The 19,489-nt window shown below is 42.3% G+C and overlaps 1 protein-coding gene across 13 annotated transcripts in view; it reads left to right on the top strand.

Moving 5' to 3' along the window:
• The window catches only part of LOC122540353 (dystrobrevin beta), a 539,648-nt gene that overhangs the window by 350,959 nt on the left and 169,200 nt on the right, over positions 1-19,489 (top strand). For 11 of the 13 annotated variants that reach the window (XM_087976966.1, XM_087976969.1, XM_087976975.1 and 8 more), the window contains 2 exons: positions 6,091-6,178; positions 15,405-15,490. In XM_087976966.1, the coding sequence (XP_087833092.1) occupies positions 6,091-6,178; positions 15,405-15,490 (174 nt within the window). The remainder of the gene's footprint in view (positions 1-6,090; positions 6,179-15,404; positions 15,491-19,489) is intronic. The other 2 variants (XM_087976971.1, XM_087976997.1) reach the window with 1 other exon arrangement.

The following is a 19,489-nucleotide window of genomic DNA, read 5'->3' on the forward strand; positions in this document are numbered from 1 at the left end:
AAAATCAACACAAAGTCTTTAATTTAAAATGGCTGCCAGCCACTTTAGCTGTCTTAGAGTAATTCAAAAGGTCATATTAAATCATGTGAAGTGTGGAAGGATTATAGTGATTCCACAGGCAGGAGTATATATTGATTTCAAACACGATCAATTGAGGCTTCTAGGTATGCAGCAGTATTAAAATGAAAACAACATTTGATTTAAATTTCATTTTTTGCCAAGTTTTGTTCTTTATGAATGAATAAGTAGAATCCAAGAAAAATTTGGTAATACTTCAACTAAGTTTTTGAAAAACTCTGTTAGATTTATGTAAAATATTTTCACAGGTACCTTTATCTTTGTAATCCATCGATTTAACAGGTTAGTATCCTGAGATGTATAAAACCATTTGGCTTTAGGAACATGGAGTATCGACCTTGAAGCTTTACATTATCTGATACAAACATTACCCATGTTTATTTTAACAATCCTATTTGAATTGTGACATGTAATGGGACGAAATTAAAGTGGCTGTTTATAGCCTGTGAAATTGGAACCCTAAAAAAAGTATTATGATGAGATAAAGAGAGATGGGTGAAGGTTGAAGTGAAGCAGAGACCATTTGAGTCAGAATGGTTTTTATCTGTGATGTGTATTTTATAAAGTCTGTGTTTTTATATACTGAGTAAATTTGAGGGGATACTAACAGAATGATATTTGAACAATCGATGAATGAGAAATGAGAAGGCAATCTTTGTAAACACATGAACAAATAACAATAGTGGTATGGCCTAGCTTAGCTCACCCAGGCAGAAAAACTGTCATCCCCAACCCCAATTAACAACTTCTTAAACAGCACAGTGATTCTTGTTTTCACTACCTTACCTGGATACAGTTTTCACTCCATTCACCATGATGCTGTGTTCTAGAATGTTGATATGTTGAGAATGATGATCGGAATGGAAAGAAGCTGGAAAGGGAAGGATTGGAATTGGAGATGTTTTGCAGGCTAACAGGTCTGAGCTAGATTTCGGTCATGTGTTCAAGTTGATAGTTGGTTGGGAAAGGAACTGATCCAAGACCCCTGTCTCCCAGAGGAAAATGAGAGTAGTTGTTGAGGGAGTGATGAGATAGGAGCAGCATGTGGCAGGACAAAGTGGGGTTAGGGCTGGAAAAGCACTGGAACTCACAGCTGTGAGGGTCACACAAATTAGAAAGGACAAGAGGATCAATAAACGCCTTATACTAATGGTATTTCACTCGGCAGTAGTAATGAGGCACAGATTGTCCCTGTTTGTGAACACCAGCGGTAAAAGTTTGGGTGAAGATAATGAACAATTGATCAGGGTTTGAAAATAAGTTTGATCCAAGCTGAGGAGAATGCAGAAAAGCAAATAGTTACTGTGTCAGATCAGGCATCCATCAATAAAAAGAAACAAAGCATGTTCATTATTTTATAATGTTGCATCAAAGCAAGTTTTAGGATTGAGTTTTTCCATAACCAATGCTGTGTATTTGCTGTGATACAGTTGTTTAATATTGCAATTAAGGTGTGGTCTTATTGAAGTTTTCCTCAGCTGCCTGGAGCAAGATTGGAAAATCTTCTGAGGGCCACGTATGGAAGATATAAATTTCTGGTTTGAATCACATGTCAATGTCCTTTTACACCTCTGGAATACAATATTAAATAACTTAACAATTAGTCATTGTAAATGCAAAATCATCAAACTGCTTATGTTTGTACAGTGTTCCAAGAAAACAAATAAGATAGCACTAAACCTATAACAGGGAGTAATTACCTAAACTTTAAGGATTTTAATTGAAGTGTACTTTGGGATTAAGTAAGCAGAAAACTGTTATTACCAGGTTAGAGGTTTACAGATGAATTATTTTACATGATGGTTTATTAAGTAATGTCTAATTTCAAGAAAATTATGTTCTAAAATATTTTCTCATAACCAAATATAAACATCCCCCGAGGGAAAACAACTTTTCTGCATCTACCCTGTCAAGTCCCTTAAGAATTTTTTAAGTGCCAATAAAGTTGTCTCTCGTTCTTCCAAACTCTAATGAGTACAGGCCTAATCTACTCAAACTGCACATAAAACATTCCCTCCATACCTGTGATCAGCCTGGTGAAGCTCCTCTCGGCTGCCTACAAACCTTGTATATCTTGCCTTCGATGGGGACCCATAACTGTTCACAGTATTCCAGCTGTGATCTGCCTCGTGCTTTTTGCATAGGTTTAGCAAGACCTTCCTATTTTTATACTCCATTCCTTTTGAAATTATGGCCAAACCTTCTGTTTGCCTTCCCTATTATCCAGTGAGCTTGGATGCTAACTTTTCGTGATTCATGGAAGAGGCCTTCCTAATTTGTCTGTGCTGCAGATTTCCTCCTTTTTATAAATTTAAAAAAGCTTTTAATAATGCTGGCAAGTTTATCTTCATCATCTATTATTTTCTTGGTCATCTGTTTTTAAACTTTCCCAAACCTCTGTCTTACCATGAATCTTTGTCATGTTTCATATTTTTTAAACTTTGCTCCATTCCTAATGTTAATTTCCCTGGCTAACCATAATTATCCCCTTCCTAGAATCCTTCATGAGCTGTGAACTATTTTCTTAAATGTTTACCATTGTTCCTATGCTGCTAAATATCTTTCCCAGTCTATTCCTGCAATCCTGCCTTCATTTATTTGCAATTATCCCTATTTAAGCTGAGCATATTTGTTTCCATTTCAAGTTCTTCCCTATCAAACTGAACGCTAAATTCTACCATGTTGTGATCACTCTTTCCTTGGGGATCTTTCACTCTATATCATTTACTAAACCTGTCAAAGAGTGAAAATATGACTAACTGCTCACCCCTCCACAGAACAAGAGAAAAGAAAGATTCTGATCATTTTACCATCAAAGTTGTGTGAGTATGAAGCTACCACACAGTTCACTTGAAAGCTGTACCCTTTAAGATCTCTGTGAGCATAGCTGCACAGAAATATTTAAAAATAACTACTGCAGAAGTCAATAGACGTACACACAACAAGGAGAATACCATGAGATAATTGCACATAATGTCAGTGATTTCTCATTACAGAGCTATGAGGGTTCTCACATTGATCTGTGGAGGTTAAATTGCTTTTAAATAATAAAATCAAATAATTCAATATTTCACAATGAGTAAGGAAATGCCAATTATTTGTTTATTTTGCCTTTCACTTGGTTCATGAATATTCTCTAAATTGTGACTATCAGTCGAGACAGTGGCCTGGATTATGTAGTTAACTGTACCAGCAATCCCCATTACAAATAGTAAATCTAACAGAAACCTCCAGAGCCTGCTCAAGTGCAGTTAAATGCAGAAATCTGAGCACTGCTGTCCAGGCTTCCCTGCTCTGACAGCTCTCTGAGTGGTTTAGCGTTCTGCTGCCTGATTGCTGTCACGTTACTGTGTTTGCCTCATCAGAAAAAGTTGTGGCTTCTCCATTCAAGTGGGTGTGAAATGTTAATGACTGAGATGGGTCTTAATTACTGTCAGCCATTGTCCCTGCCATCTGAAGATTCTTTTTAAAAGTTTGAATTGTCCTTCCCTTAAATCTTAATTATTGTTGGGGATTTGTGAAGAAATTAAAAATGTCTCTGCCTCTTTTATCTTTTGCCATTATTGTATTCCATTTAAAATCTGGCATTGAACTAAATATTCTGAATTGAACTTTTCTGGTTTGGCAGTTTAAGGATTCCTTAATCTGATTTGTTGCAGAGACACACCATTGCTTGTCCTGTACATACAGGTCCCAGATCTCCTGGATGCCATGTGGTGTTTAGTTTCTGATTGCCGTAAGTTACAGTACACAAGCCTTTTGGGCAAGTGGAACTGAAATCTAGCGAGATTAATTTGCCACTGTCCACAAAATATGAGCTATTGTCTGAGAAAATGTTCATTTAAGTGGATATGGTGCATCTTCATAATTCATATCTGCCCTCGCGTCTGATATTCAGTGAAAGTTACTGTACTCTTCAGTTTATCTGAATACACAACTGCTCCTTTATTTTGAAATGAGCCGAATGGTCATTCTGTTTTCAGTGAGATGAACTTGTGATCAGATTTGATTTATTCAAGAGTAAAGAACAGAGATTTTATCTGTTGCAAAGCAGGAAAGAAAAGGATTTGTGGTTATGAAAGGTACTGGAGAATTATATGATACCCCAGAATGTTTCAAAGTCAATAATGTACATTTGAAATGTATTTAACATTGTGCATTTAAAAAGTGGCTTTTTCTTCTGTAAAATTGATTAGTTAAAATAAATAATTGTTCCTCTTATCATTTTTTTTCTTTGAACAGAAGATCGCTTATTGGGGAACCACAAATTAATTGAGTAATTAATTAATTGAGCAGCTCATTTGAGAGTGAATAGTTTTGGAGCTGTGGATTTTTATTCCCTAATTATGTTTGTATTTGGCTAAATGTGACAGGAAATCTTAGTCTAGTGCTGATGGAGAAGTACCAAATCTATAATGATAAGAGTTCCACTTGAAGATGTCCTCTAAAGTGGAGTTGAGCTGTGTCAACTTCAATAGATGTCAAAAAAAAATCCTCAAAGTCAACGATACTTACAGGCTGTAAAGTTGTAGCCTCCTTGTGCCAGCAATATAATGGGTGCCCAGTCACCCAGGGCACATCATAATGCTCTGGTTGCTAAATGCAATTATGATTTTGTAAATGTCCTTTGTGCAAAGCTTTGAGACTGCTACAATGTGTGAGGAATCGAGTGCAGTGCACTCATCTCAATTTGTCTTTTATGACAAATAATAAATTGTAAAATAGCTAAAGTTAGGTGGTTTCAATGGTTTTGGGCCAAATTAGTTAATATCATGTATTATGTTTTTATGATACATTGATAAGCACCAATTAGAGGCCAGTAGTTCTGTTGAACACAGGGTGGAAAGATGCTGCAGTTAATACAGTACCCACCCAGAGACACAGGGAATTGCTGAATCTTAGACCAGAGGGGAGTGATGGCACAGAGGAAGCTGCCCGTCACTGGGTGCTCTGCCTTTCCTATCTTTACAATGATAGGTCCTCGGATCTCATGCTTTGAACAAGGGACTGCTACACCTCTGCCAAGGAGCTTGCAATAAGACACACCAGGAGTAGCTTGTCATGTTCCCTGAATGGTGAACACTTTAATACATCCCCATCCCCAGACACACCTTGGGTTCCTACCTGCCTTTCCTCCATCTGATTAAATGCCTCCCTCCAACACTACCACCACATTTGCATATTATTCCACCCAAAATCTCACACCTGAATTTAGTTGTGCAAGTTATTTTTCAAATGGACTTACAATATGTAGCTTTATCAAGGAAATTTCGAGTAGGTTCAGAGGGTTTTGTTTAATGTTTTTCATTGTTGTTCAGTGGAAATCAAAACTTGCCTGTTTCTGTCTGATTGTGTTGGTACAACATCACCATATTTGCATCTTTGGGAATCTTAAGAATGGATGTTGACAGTCGTTCCAGGAGTTGTTTTACTTGCTCAAACGTTAGGAATATTCTCATACACTGAGTGAGACATTTGGTCTTTGTTTTTAGTCATATGTCCGGGTGACCATGAGGCAGACAAAGCATGTACCTTATGCTTGCTTCCACAGCCTGTTGGCAGAAGCTTTGGCATGTTATTGTTCAGGACATCAAACATGGCTGACCCAAGAGACACTCTCATTCTCACCACCTGCCAGAGGTTGATCAGAAGGATTCACAAGTTGGTAATCCACACAGTTAGCCGCATCAGGAATGCTCGATCCATTGATTATGAAGCCCTGAAATTGGATTTGTTAGGAGCAGATTGTTTATAATCTTAGCCATTCCATTTAGATCAAACAGTACCAAACTCCAGTCTTGCACTGTTGATGTTGAGTTTGGATTTGAGGATTTATAGGTTTATTGCATTTCTGATTTGATGTGAGTCACTAATATTAGAGCTGCAATGTCTGTCAATCTCTCAGTTGACAAAGATTCCAGTCATGTTTATGTTATTCGTGGAAGTTGCCAAAAAATAAAAGGTTAACTTCTGAAAAGATGCATTTTAATTTTTTTTTAAATTTCTGTGCAGTGTTTTGGACAGTCCGAGCAGGCTGGATGAAGAACACAGGCTGATCGCTCGGTACGCTGCCCGACTCGCTGCAGAAGCTGGAAACACAGTAAGTAAGAGAGGCCTCCGGCCTGGTGGTCTGATGGTAACACTGGACAAATCTGATCCCAGAGTGAGACTTGGGTTCATAGATGAAAAGTTTTCTTTTTGTTTACCGTGGAGGTCAGTGACCGACACATTCACAAGATGTTGCTGACATTTCTAACCAAAGAACATAAAAGTTTGTTGCACGGAAGAAAAACACAAACTACTTTTCAAATATTTCTCCAATAGTGTAATGAACTCATTGGAAAGAAGCATTCATTACCTTTAGTGCAACAATAATCTTGCACTCGAACCTCAGTGCAGCACTACCCCAATCCCAATGCTGAGGTGCTTTCTTCAGCTGGCCTGGCTATAAGTTATTTCCTTTTCAGCTAAGTTCTGTGCACTCACAACAAACTTCAATTAAAGTCATTCTCCAAGATCTATGGCTTACTCAGCTCACCATTACTCTGGGAAACGTGTTCCTTAAACTCATGTCAACAGCTTTTTAGTCTGCCATTGGCAAAGTGCAATGTCACAGGAAAATAGGCCAGTGGTGGAAAGGCAGGTAGGGACCCAAGGTGTGTCTGGGGATGGGGATGTATTAAAGTGTTCCTGAGTCTATGTACAGTATATACAGTATAGTAGTACAGTATATTAGAAATGATCTACTATTGGAGGGAGTTCAGAAGAGATTTGCTCAGCTAATTCCTGGGATGAAGTGGTTGACTTATCAAGAGCAGCTGTGCAGATTGGGCCTTTTTTCATTAGAGTGAAGAATGAGGGGTGATCTTACTCACAACAAATCAGAAATGCAATAAACCTATAAAACCTCAAATCCAAACTCAACATACGACAAGATTCAAGGTGAGCATGACAGGGTAAGGATGAGAGCACGTTTCTACTTATGGAGGGGAGAGGCAAACATTGAAGGCATTGTTACAGAATAATGGGGCACTCATTTAAAACTGAGTCACAAAGGGATTTCTTCTCCCAAAGAGTAGTTAAAATTGTGGAATTCTCTACCCCAGAGTGCTGTGGAGTATTAGACCCCTGAAAGAATTTAAAGAGCAGGTAGGTAATGTTTGCAAAACCAGGGAGTTAATGAGCTGGCCTGAAAGAGGGCAATAGACAATAGGTGCAGGAGTAGGCCATTCTGCCCTTCGAGCCAGCACCACCATTCATTATGATCATGGCTGATCATCCTCAATTAGTGGGCGGCACGGTGGCACAGTGGTTAGCACTGTTGCCTCACATCGCCAGAGACCCGGGTTCAATTCCCGCCTCAGGCGACTGACTGTGTGGAGTTTGCACGTTCTCCCCGTGTCTGCGTGGGTTTCCTCTGGGTGCTCCGGTTTCCTCCCACAGTCCAAAGATGTGCAGGTAAGGTGAATTGGCCATGCTAAATTGCCCGTAGTGTTAGGTAAGGGGTAAATGTAGGGGTAGGGGTGGGTTGCACTTCGGAGGGTCGGTGTAAACTTGTTGGGCCGAAGGACCTGTTTCCACACTGTAAGTAATCTAATCTAATCCAATCAGTATCCTGTTCCTGCCTTATCCCCATAACTCTTGATCCCACTATCCTTAAGCTCTCTATCCAACTCTTTCTTGAAAGTATCCAGATGATACTGACAGAGCATATCGCAGCACTGAAGAAAGAACTCAATGACCTCGGGCTCATCCGAGAGAACGAGATCTTTCTGGACAAGACATTCAGCGAGGTTATTACACCGAGCATACCAGAAGAGAGTAGAAGGAAGAAGACGATGAGGAAGGCAGAGAGGAGACAGGTGCAAGAGACCCCCGGGGAAGTACCTGTCAGAAACAGGTTGAATTTCTTGGAAACAGTAGAGACAGACGTCACTGCCAGTCCACGAGGCGGTCAGGTCTGTCAATCAAAAGTTGGCATGGAGGCAGAGCCGAGGAGTCAGACATCACACAGGGCCGTGGTAATAGGGGACTCCATAGTGAGAGGGACTGAAAGGGGTTTCTGTGGCAACAGGTGGGATTTGAGGATGGTGTGTTGCCTTCCTGGTGCCAGGATTAAGGACATCGCAGACAGGGTGCAGGAAATCCTCAAGGGTGAAGGTGAAGAGCCAGATGTGGTGGTACATGTTGGCACAAATGATGTTGGGAAGAGGAGGAGGAACATATTACAGCGGGACTTCAGAGAACTCGGAAGGCGGCTGAAAAGCAGGACATCCAAGGTGGTTATCTCCGGTTTGCTTCCAGTCCCTCGGGCTGGTGAGGACAGGAACAGGGAGATAATGGACTTGAACGTGTGGCTGGGGAACTGCTGAAGGAAGCAAGGATTTAAATTCTTGGATCACTGCAATATGTTTAGCGGTAAGGATAAATTATACAAGAGGTACGGGTTGTACCTTAATAGGTGGGGGACAGCATTCTGGCAGGTAGGTTTGCCACTGCCACACAGCTGCATTTAAACTAAGTAGACAATAGACAATAGGTGCAGGAGTAGGCCATTCAGCCCTTCGAGCCAGCACCGCAAGTAGCGGGGGGGGAGGAGACAAACTGGAAGTTTAAGAAGGAAGTTAAAGGGAAAGTTAGAACTAGAGAAGTCAAGAAAGACAACTGTACCAATGAGGCAGAAAACTCAAAACAGGATCATGCCGTGAGGTCAAGTGAAATAGGGATTGATAGGGCAGTAGCAAACTAAAAATATTATATATGAACACACGAAGCATTAGAAATAAGATGGATGAGCTTTAGGCTCATTTGGAAATTGGCAGATACAATGTTGTGGGGATTACTGAGACGTGGCTTCAAGTGGACAGGGCCTGGGAAATGAATATTCAAGGCTACACGTTCTATCGTAAGGACTGACTGGCAGAGGGGATGGGGTGGCCCCGTTGGTAAGGAATAATATTCAGTCCCTTGCGCGGGAGGTCCAAGAATCAGGGGATGTAGAGTCAGTATGGATAGAGCTGAGAAATTCTAAGACCCTAATGGAAGTTATCGACAGGCCCCCAAACAGTAGCCTGGATGTCGTGTGTAAGTTGAATAATGAGCTGAAATTGGCCTGTCGCAAAGATATTACTACATGCAGGTAGACTGGGAGAATTAGGATGGTACTGGACCCCAAGAAAGGGAGTTTGTGGAGTGCCTCCGAGATGGATTCTTAGAACAGCTGGTGCTGGAGCCTACCAGGGAGAAGGCAATTCTGGATCTGGTGTTGTGCAACAAACCGGATTTGATCAGGGACTTCGAAGTAAAGAGCCATTAGGAGGCAGTGACCACAATACAATAAGCTTTAATCTGCAGTTTGAAAGGGAGAGGGTAGAATCGGAAGTGACAATATCCCAGTTGAATAAAGGGAACTATGGAGCGATGAGGGAGGAGCTGGCCAAAGTTCAATGGTGCAATATCCTCACAGGGATGGCAGTGGAGCAACAATGGCAGATATTTCAGGGTATAATGCAGAAGATGCAGGATCAGTTCATTCCAAAAAGGAAGAAAGATCCTAAGGGGAGGCAGGGTGGCCGTGGCTGACGAGGGAAGTTAAGAACCATATAAAGACAAAAGGGAAAAAGTACAAAATAGCAAAGATGAGTGGGAAAACGGAGGACTGGGAAGCTTTTAACGAACAACAGAGGATAACTAAAAAAGAAATACGCAAATAAAAAATAAGGTTCGAAGATAAACTGGCCAAAAATATAAAGGAGGATAGTAAAGGCTTTTTTAGGTATGTGAAAAGAAAAAAAATGGTTAAGGCTAAAATTGGGCCCTTGAAGACAGAAACAGGTGAATTTATTACGGGGAACAAAGAAATGGCAGAAGAGTTGAATTGGTACTTTAGATCTGCCTTTACTGGGGAAGACACGAGCAACCTCCCAGATATAATAGTGGCTGAAGGACCTGAACTGAAGGGAATTTATATTAGGCAGGAAATGGTGTTGGAGAGACTGTTAGGTCTGAAGGTTGATAAGTCCCTGGGGCCTGATGGTCTACATCCCAGGGTACTGAAGGAGGTGGCTCTAGAAATCGTGGATGCGTTGGTGATTATTTTTCAGAGTTCGATAGATTCAGGATCAGTTCCTGCGGATTGGAAGGTGGCTAATGTTGTCCCACGTTTTAAGAAAGGTGGGAGAGAGAAAGCAGGAAATTATAAACCAGTTAGTCTGACCTCAGTGGTGGGAAAAGTGCTGGAGTCAATTATAAAGAAGGAAATTACGACACATCTGGATAGTAGTAACAGGATAGGTCAGAGTCAGCATGGATTTATGAAGGGGAAATCATGCTTGACTAATCTTTTGGAATTTTTTGAGGATGTAACTCTGAAGATGGACAAGGGAGATCCAGTGGATGTAGTATACTTAGACTTTCAGAAGGCCTTTGATAAGGTCCCACATAGGAGGTTAATGAGCTAAATTAGGGCACATTGTATTAGGGGCAAAATACTGACCTGGATTGAAAATTGGCTGGCTGACAGGAATGGCAGGCGGTGACCAGTGGGGTACCGCAGGGATCAGTGCTGGGACCGCAACGTTTTACAATGTACCTTAATGATATAGATGATCGTATTAAAAGTAATATTAGCAAATTTGCTGATGACACAAAGCTGGGTGGCAGGATGAAATTTGAGGAGGATGTTAGGAGAATACAGGATGACCTGGACAGGATAGGTGAGTGGATGGATGCATGGCAGATATAGTTTAATGTGGATAAATGTATGGTTATCCACTTTAGTGGCAAGAACAGGAAGGCAGATTACTACCTAAATGCAGTCAAGTTAGGTAAAGGGGCAGTACAAAGAGATCTGGGTGTTCTTGTACACCAGTCAATGAAGGCCAGCATGCAGGTACAGCAGGTAGTGAAGAAGGCTAATAGCACGGTGGCCTTCATAACAAGAGGGATTGAGTATAGAAGCAAAGAGGTTCTTCTGCAACTGTACAGGGCCCTGGTGAGACAGCACCTGGAATATTGTGTGCAGTTCTGGTCTCCAAATTTGAGGAAAGACATTCTGGCTATTGAGGGATGCAGCATAGGTTCACGAGGTCAATTCCCGGAATGGCGGGACTATCTTACGCTGAAAGATTGGAGCGACTGGGCTTGTATACGCTTGAGTTTAGAAGACTGAGAGGGGATCTGATTGAGATGTATAAGATTATTAAAGGATTGGACACTCTGGAGGCAGGAAACATGTTTCCGCTGATGGGTGAGTCCAGAACCAGAGGGCACAGTTTAAAAATAAGGGTAGGCCATTTAAAACAGAGTTGAGGAGAAACTTCTTCACCCAGAGAGTGGTGGGTGTGTGGAATGCTCTGCCCCAGAAGGGGCAGATTGTGATGAAATTGATCACAACCACCTGATGAAGGAGCGTCGCTCCGAAAGCTAGTGCTTCCAATTAAACCTGTTGGACTATAACCTGGTGTTGTGTGATTTTTAACTTTATTCAGGGCACAGTATGGAGATCAATGAATAAAGCATTAACTGAAATGCTTTTCTAGCTTCTCGGTTTCCTCCTTCTTCAAGAGAATGAAGAGTCAGGGATGGTTTTGGTTGAAATGCAGTTAGGAGGTGATACTGAAACATTTAATCGCTAACTCGGACATCAATGTTGAATAGTTTTCCCCCTTTTTTTATGATTCCAGTCATATCCATGGAGCCTTGTTGAACTTTCAACAGGCTAATGAATTGAAATGATATTATTTATGTTATTGTAGAACTCATCTCCATCGCAGTGCTTTAAAATAATCCATGGCAGTGTTAGATACTGGCAGTGGTATGGAATGATTATTGTCAGCAGCGGCAAAAAATCTTGTTCATCATAAATTCTGTGTAACATTCCACACTGTTTCCCAGATATTATGACCACAGATGTGATTTTTGGATTTTTTTAAAACAAATGTAACACTAGTTATGGCACGTTTGCTCAGTGGTTAGCACTGTTGCCTCACAGCGCCATGAACCCAGGTTCAATTCCAGCCTCAGGCGACTGTCTGTGTGGAGACATTCTCCCCGTGTCTGCGTGGGCTTCCTCCGGGTGCTCCAGTTTCCTCCCACAATCAAAAGATGTGCAGGTCAGGTGAATTTGCCATGCTAAATTGCCCATAGTGTTCACAGATGTGTAGGTGAGGTGCATTAGTCAAGGGTAAATGTAGAGTAATGAGGTAGGGGAATGGATCTGGGAGGGATTGCTCTTCGGAGGTTCAGTGTGGACTTGTTGGGCCAAATGGCCTGTTTCCACGCTATAAGGATTCTATGGATTCAAGGTAATGCTTCAAGCAGCCTCAGTTAAGGTGGAGACTGAGACCTGCAAACCCTCAGGTTATGTTGTGATACAGTGATGATATCACAAGAATATCTCCTAAAGACAACACACAACATCTGAATTTCAAACACACTCAGCAAAAATTGAGTTTTTCAGTAGAAACTGAACTAGCTGCTGCCTGGAAGATATAAAATGGGAGACTTTTCCAGGAAGGAGTGTTGAGTCCTGAATCAGTCGTTGTTTTGAGCAGACCCCAGGTGAGGTTCCCCAGCTCATTTTGGTTCCATGTGGATTCACCAAATCATTAAGCACCACGGTGAGATGGACAAACTGATTCTCCTTCCTTATTCACCCGCATCTTCTGTTGGTCACAGCAAGGTTAAATTTAAAATAAAATGATTCCTCCTTCGTCCTTGCCTTTCCCCAAAACAAATGAATTTATGTTTAAAAGGAGCCAATTTAACCAAACTTTCTTGAGTTAACAAAAGAGTGTGTTTCTTTGATACTAAAAGCAAAAAGAATAAATAATGCAGCATGCATAAATACAGGTTATGAGTAAGAAGTGAGTCTAAATATAAAGGTAACAGTCATCTGGATCTCTGAGTGGGTTGTGAAGAGCAGGTAATGAAATGTTAACAATTGGACAGTTGATTACGTGCTGCTTAACTTCACAATCAGTTGAAATCCTTTTCTCTTTCTGACAATGGTTAGTTGGCAACCTTCAGAGTGAGAGAGTCCTTCATTTCCTGTTCCCTTCTCACTGATTTGCTGCTTGTCAGCTTCCAACTTTGACTTTTGACATTGAAACAGGTATCGATGTTATTAATACCACAGACTGACTGTAGCTTAGGTTCATATTTATCGGTCACAAAAGATTTTGTTACAGGAAAGGAACTTGTATTTTAGTCACCCCTACCTTGCTGTTTCATTGCAGTAACTTGGCAATTATAAAAATGTTACTCATCCTTTAAGAACTAATTGAGGAAATTTAGGTGAAAATAAAGGAGGCAATAATGTGTATGTGACCACTGGATTTGGAAATTGAAATGCTGTTTTTTATGGTTCATGCTGCTTCAACATCACCTCAGCTGTAAGGTGGGCAACAATTCTTGTGACCAACCTTTCTGATAGACCATTTGATGGGACAAATTGTCTGGGGTGGTCTAAAGGTAAAAAAGTAAATAATGGAAATCTTAAATATAAATGCAGAATTTGTGTTTGTGTAGGATATAAAGATCATCAGAAGGAATTAACACTATAAAAAACCCAAGCAGGAGTAGGCCATTCAGTCCCTCCAACCTTCTCCTGGCAGATCCAATGTTCCTCATGCCTACTTTCTTACCTTTTGCCCATAATCCTTGATTCCCCAACTGATCAAGAATCTATCTGTCCGAGCCTTAAATATACACGGGGACTCTGTCCCCAGCTCTCTGTGGCAAGGTGTTCCAAAGACACTCAACCCTCTGAGAAAATAAATTTTCACCCTCCTCTCACTCTTTAATTGGCACATCTTTATTCTGATACTATACCCACTGGTCCTGGACTCTCCCATGAGGGGAATCATCCTCTCAGTATTTACCCTGTCAATCCGATATATTTCAATGAGATCACCTAGTCATTCTTCTGAACTCCAGTGAGCACAGTCCCAACCTATTTACCCTTTTCTCATAAGACAATTCTTCGATACCCGGGATCATCCCAGTGAACCTTCTCTGAACTGCCTCCAATGAAATGATGTCTTTCCTTAAATAAGGGGACCAAAGCTGCTCTCAGTACTGCAGATGTGATCTCACCAGCAGCTTGTATAGTTGCAGTGAGACTTCCCTACTCTTGTACTCAAGCACACCTGAAATAGGGCCAGCGTTCCATTAGCCTCAAGCACAAAACAAAGAACTGCAGGTGCTAGAAATATAATACAGCCTGAAGAAAGGTCATTGGACCTGAAATGTTGACTGCGTTTCTCCCCACAAATGCTGCCAGACCTACTGAGCTTCTCCAACAATTTCTGTTTTTGTTCCATTAACCTTCCTAGTTACCTGCTGCTTCCCCAATGTGCTAGCTTTCTAGGTTTCATGTACAAGTTTCCCACCAAGTCCCTTTGTGTTGCAGCTTTTCTCCATCAAGAATGAAAAGCTTTTTTGTCTTGCACTCATCAGGACTATAACGCAAGAAACGCACGACTGGAAAACTCTGCCAATCGCTCCTGCATTCCCGTGGGAACACATTGACCAAGCAGAAACTACCTGTGTGGTCTAAAAATTAAGATTGAGAGCTAGCTGTTTCTGACACAATATCCATTCTTACAATGGCCTCACCAATCAGCACCCTTTTCTCATGCTGTATAAACTGAAGACGCTTTTTACAAGTCTGTTTCTTGCGTGATGATCCGGATGAAAAGATTTGATTATTTGTCTTCTTATCAATCTTTAAAATTCTTGTTACAACTCGGACAGTGAAGCAGAACCTAGTCTTCATACGCTGAAAACCTTGTAGTTACGAAGATGCACATTACACAGCACGCTTCTGTTTTTTTGGCATCAACAGTTTCAGCTTGCTCCTATATATGAGTTCAATGCATTCCCAGACAATACATCACCTGAACATAAGTAAACAACCTAATTAATATACAATTGATCATTTTCCTTCCTTGCAGAGTCCTTGTTTGCAGGTGAAAATAAAGGAAATGGGTGAATGTGTCACATGGAGAAGCTTTATTGATCTTAAATCAGAAAATAAGTTAGGAAGATTTTGTTAACTTTGTCATTCCACAGTGATGACTCGTTAGTGACAGACTATTAATGATGCCTGAAGCTGCTCAAAGATAGAGCGAGTAAAAAACACCGACATGTGACTAATCCATTCCTGTACAGTGACATTGCTGTACCTTGGACTAATTCACAGACTAATCTAATCAGCTGGAGCAGATCATTACACTGCTGAGGTGCGAGACTGTTAGGGAAATGTAATAAAATGAATTGCTTAATACGTGGTTGTCGTTAAAATGTTTTATTTGCCATTTTAGCAGCGTTCAACATCTGAAGTGGCTTTCAACTTTGACGCCAACAAGCAGCAGCGCCAGTTAATTGCAGAATTGGAAAATAAAAACAGGTCAGTGAAATGCCAGTCAGTGCCCGAGCAAATTGATACCACGGGAGCTCTGATTCACACCCTGCCTTACACTGAGAGGTAACCTCATAAAACAATCTTTCATTCTGGCTCTTCAATTATCTACTTAACAGATAAAATGGTAGTCAGAGTTGCCAGAAGTGAAATGAATGGAACCTTGTATTAGACCACGATTACCACAACATGTTTAGTGCAATTGTATTCAAAGGAAAAGTTTAGGAGAAAATGAGGACAGCCAATGCGGGAGATCAGAGTCGGGAGTGTCGAGCTGGAAAAGCACAGCAGATCAGGCAGCATCCAAGGAGCAGGAGAATCGATGTTTCAGGCATAAGCCCTTCATCAGGAATGAGGCTTGTGGGCCGGGAGGGGAGCTGAGAAATAAATGGAAATGTGATAGGTAGATGAAGATGGGGGAGAAGATGATATGTCGGAGGGGGAGGGGTGGAACATATAGATGGGAAGGAAGATGGACAGTTCAAGTGGGCAGTGCCGTGTTGGAGGCTTGGAACTGGGATAAGGTGGGGAGAGGGGAAATGAGGAAACTGGTGAAATCCACATTGATTCGATAGGGTTGCAGGGTCCCAAGGCGGAATATGAGGCGTTCTTTCTCCAGGTGTCGGTGGTTAGGGTTTGGCGATGGAGGAGGCCTAGAATCTGCAGGTCCTTGGCGGAGTGGGAGGGGGAGTTCAAGTGTTCAACCATGGGGCGGTGGGGTTGATTGGTGCGGGTGTTCCAGAGATGTTCATGAAACGATCCGCAAGTTGGTGTCCAGTCTCCCCATGTAAAGGAAACCACATCAGGTGCAACGGATACAGTAGATGACATTGGTAGAGGTATAGGTACGTTTCTGTCGGACGTGGAAGGATCTTTTGGGGCCTTGGACAGAGGTGAGGGGGGGGGGTGTGTGGGCATAGGTTTTGAACTTCTTGCATTTGCAGGGGAAGGTGCCAGAAGAGGGGTGTGGGCTGGTGGGGGGGCACTCATCTGACAAGGGCGTCGCGGAGGGAATGGTCTCTCCCAAACGCAGATAAGGATGGGTAGGGAAATATATCCCTGGTGCTGGGGTTTGTTTATAGGTAGTGGAAGTGGCAGAGGATGATGCAATGAATGCGGAGGTTGGTGGGGTCAAAGGTGAGACCCTGGGGCAGTCCTTGTTGCGATTGGAGTGGTGGTGTTCAAGGGAAAAGATGTGGGAAGTGGAGGAGATGCGCTGGAAGGCATCGTCGACCACCTGGGAGGGGAAATTGTGATGTTTGAAGAAGGAGGCCATCTGTGATTTCCTAAGGTGGAATTGGTCATCCTGGGAACAGGTGCGGTGGAGGCGGAGGAATTTGGAATAAGGGATGGCATTTTAGCAGGAGGTAGTGTGGGAGGAGGTGTAGTGCAGGTAGCTATGGGAGTTGGTGGACTTGTAGATGTCTGTGGTTGATCGATCGCCGGAGATGGGGATGGGGATGGGGAGGTCCAGGAAGGGGAGGGAGGTGCCCGAGATGGTTCAAGTGAACTTGCAGTCAGGGTGGAAGGTGTTGGGGAATTTGCTGAACTTTGGGAGCATGAGGTAGCACCGATACAGTCATCAGTGTAGTGGAGGACCAGGTGGGGAGTGGTGCCAGTGTCACTACGGAAGATGGACTGTTCCACATACCCTATAAAGAGACAGGCATAGCTGGGGCCCATACAGATGTCCATGGCTTCCCCTTTCATCTGGAGGAAGTGGGAGGATTGAAAGGAGAAGTTGTTGAGGGTGAGGACCAGTTTAGCCAAATGAATAAGGGTGTCAGTGAAAGGGTACTGGTTGGGTTGGCGTGAAAGGAAGAAATGGAGGGCTAATTGCACCCGGTGTGGTCTCCTCTACATCGAGGAGACAGGACACCAACTTGCAGATCGTTTCAGAGAAGATCTCTGGGACCCCCACACCAACCAACCCCACCACCCCGTGGCCAAACACTTCAACTTGCCCTCCCACTCCGCCGAGGACCTACAGATTCTGGGCCTCCTTCATCGCCAAACCCTAACCACCAACACCTGCAGGAAGAACGTCTCATCTTCTGCCTTGGGACCCTGCAACTCTATGGGATCAATGTGGATTTCACCAGTTTCCTCATTCCCCCCTCCCCCAACCTTATCCCAGACACAAGCCTCCCACTCGGCACCACTCCCTGGAACTGTCCATCTTCCTTCCCATCTATCCGCTTCACCCTCCCCTCTCTCTGACCTCTCACCTTCTCCCCCACCTTCATCTACCTATCACATCCCCACCTACCTTCCCACTCTCCCCCCCCCCCCCCCCCCCCCGCCCCCACCCACCTCCCATTTATCTTTCAGCCCACAAGCTTCATTCCTAATGAAGAGCTTATGCCTGAAACATTGACTCTCCTGCTCTCGGATGCAGTCCGACCTGCTGTGCTTTTCCAGCACCACACACTCAAAAAAGAAAAAGAATGGTCATAGGTAATGTGGCTCTTGCAAACAGATTCTGGTAAGTTTTCAAATTAAAGAAGGAAATAGTAGACATTTAAAATAGTTAATTGTTGACATAAGGATCTGACCATGACAAATAAAAAGGACAGAAATGGTAAAAACAGTGATAATGATGGTAAGCTCAATCACAGGGAGTTCATGTACATAGGTCACTAAAATGTAACCAAAATATAACCAGAAATGTTAATACAATGTTGGCATTAGGGAAATGGATGTTGACTTCCACGCATCTACTTTAGAAAAAGTTTGAGAGGAAATGTGTCAGAGATTCATGTGTCAGAAAAAGTAATTAGTGGACAAAGAGTTGGTCAGTGCAGTGAGTATAGGGGTTGGGAGGTCATGTTGCATCTGGACAGGGCATTGGTTAGGCCACTGTTACAATATTGTGTCCAGTTCTGGTCTCCCTCCTATCAGAAGGATGTTGTGAAACTTGAAAGGGTTCAGAAAAGATTTAGAAAGATGTTACCAGGGTTGGGGTATTTGAGCTACAGGGAGAGGCTGAATAAGCTGGGGCTGTTTTCCCCAGAGCATCAGAGACTGAGGGGTGACCTTATAGAGGTTTATAAAATCATGAGGGGCACGGTAGGGTAAATAGACAAGGTCTTTCCCTGGGGTGGGGGAGTTCAAAACTAGAGGGCATAGGTTTAGGGTGAGAGGAGAAAGATTTAAAAGGGACCGAAGGGGCAACTTTTTCACACAGAGGGTGGTACATGTATAGAATGAGTTGCCAGAGGAAGTGGTGGAGGCTGGTACAATGACAACATTTAAAAGGCATCTGGATGGGTTTATGAATAGGAAGGGTTCAGAAGGCTATGGGCCAAGTGCTGGAAAATGGGGCTAGATTAGGTTGGGATATCTGGTCAGCAAGGACAAGTTAATCTGTTTCTGTGCTGTACATCACTCTGACTCAATGACCCAATTGATTGTGGGTTTTCAGATTTTGAAAGGAGTCAATTGAGAATGTAGAAAGACATATTTTTGCTTTGGTGGGAGAGCCTAGGACAAAGGGGTGAGACCTTACAATCAGAGATGCTACTCTGGGTGAAACATTAGGATCTACACTTACCTGCAATGTCTAGTAGAAATAGCTTTGAGATGAATAGATTTTTGTTCACCCAGATTTTTATGGATATTTTATAGAACTACTAGCAATGGTACAGAAAAGATTTACAAGCATGATATCAGAAATGCATGGGTATGCATATTAGTAAGAGATTAATTGACAGGCTGTTTATTGGGGAGTGGGAAGAAAATTGGGGGTTGGCAGATCTCCCATACATCTGGAAAATTATGAAAGAAAGCTTGGTTCCTCTTGTCAGTAGCTAGAGGCTATCAAATACTTATTGTTAACAAGAAATACAATGGGGAATTCAGAGAAAACAACTTTACCCAAAAAGTGCTGAGAATGCAGAACTCACTGTCAGAAGCAGTAGTTAAAGTGAATAGATGTTGGAACATTTAAGGAGAAGCATTGGGTTGGGATGATAGATTTTGCTGAGC

This window comes from Chiloscyllium plagiosum, unplaced genomic scaffold, assembly GCF_037043375.1.
Source record: "Chiloscyllium plagiosum isolate Xiang-an unplaced genomic scaffold, Cpla_swu_hap1 HiC_scaffold_3, whole genome shotgun sequence".
NCBI classification, from domain to species: domain Eukaryota; kingdom Metazoa; phylum Chordata; class Chondrichthyes; order Orectolobiformes; family Hemiscylliidae; genus Chiloscyllium; species Chiloscyllium plagiosum.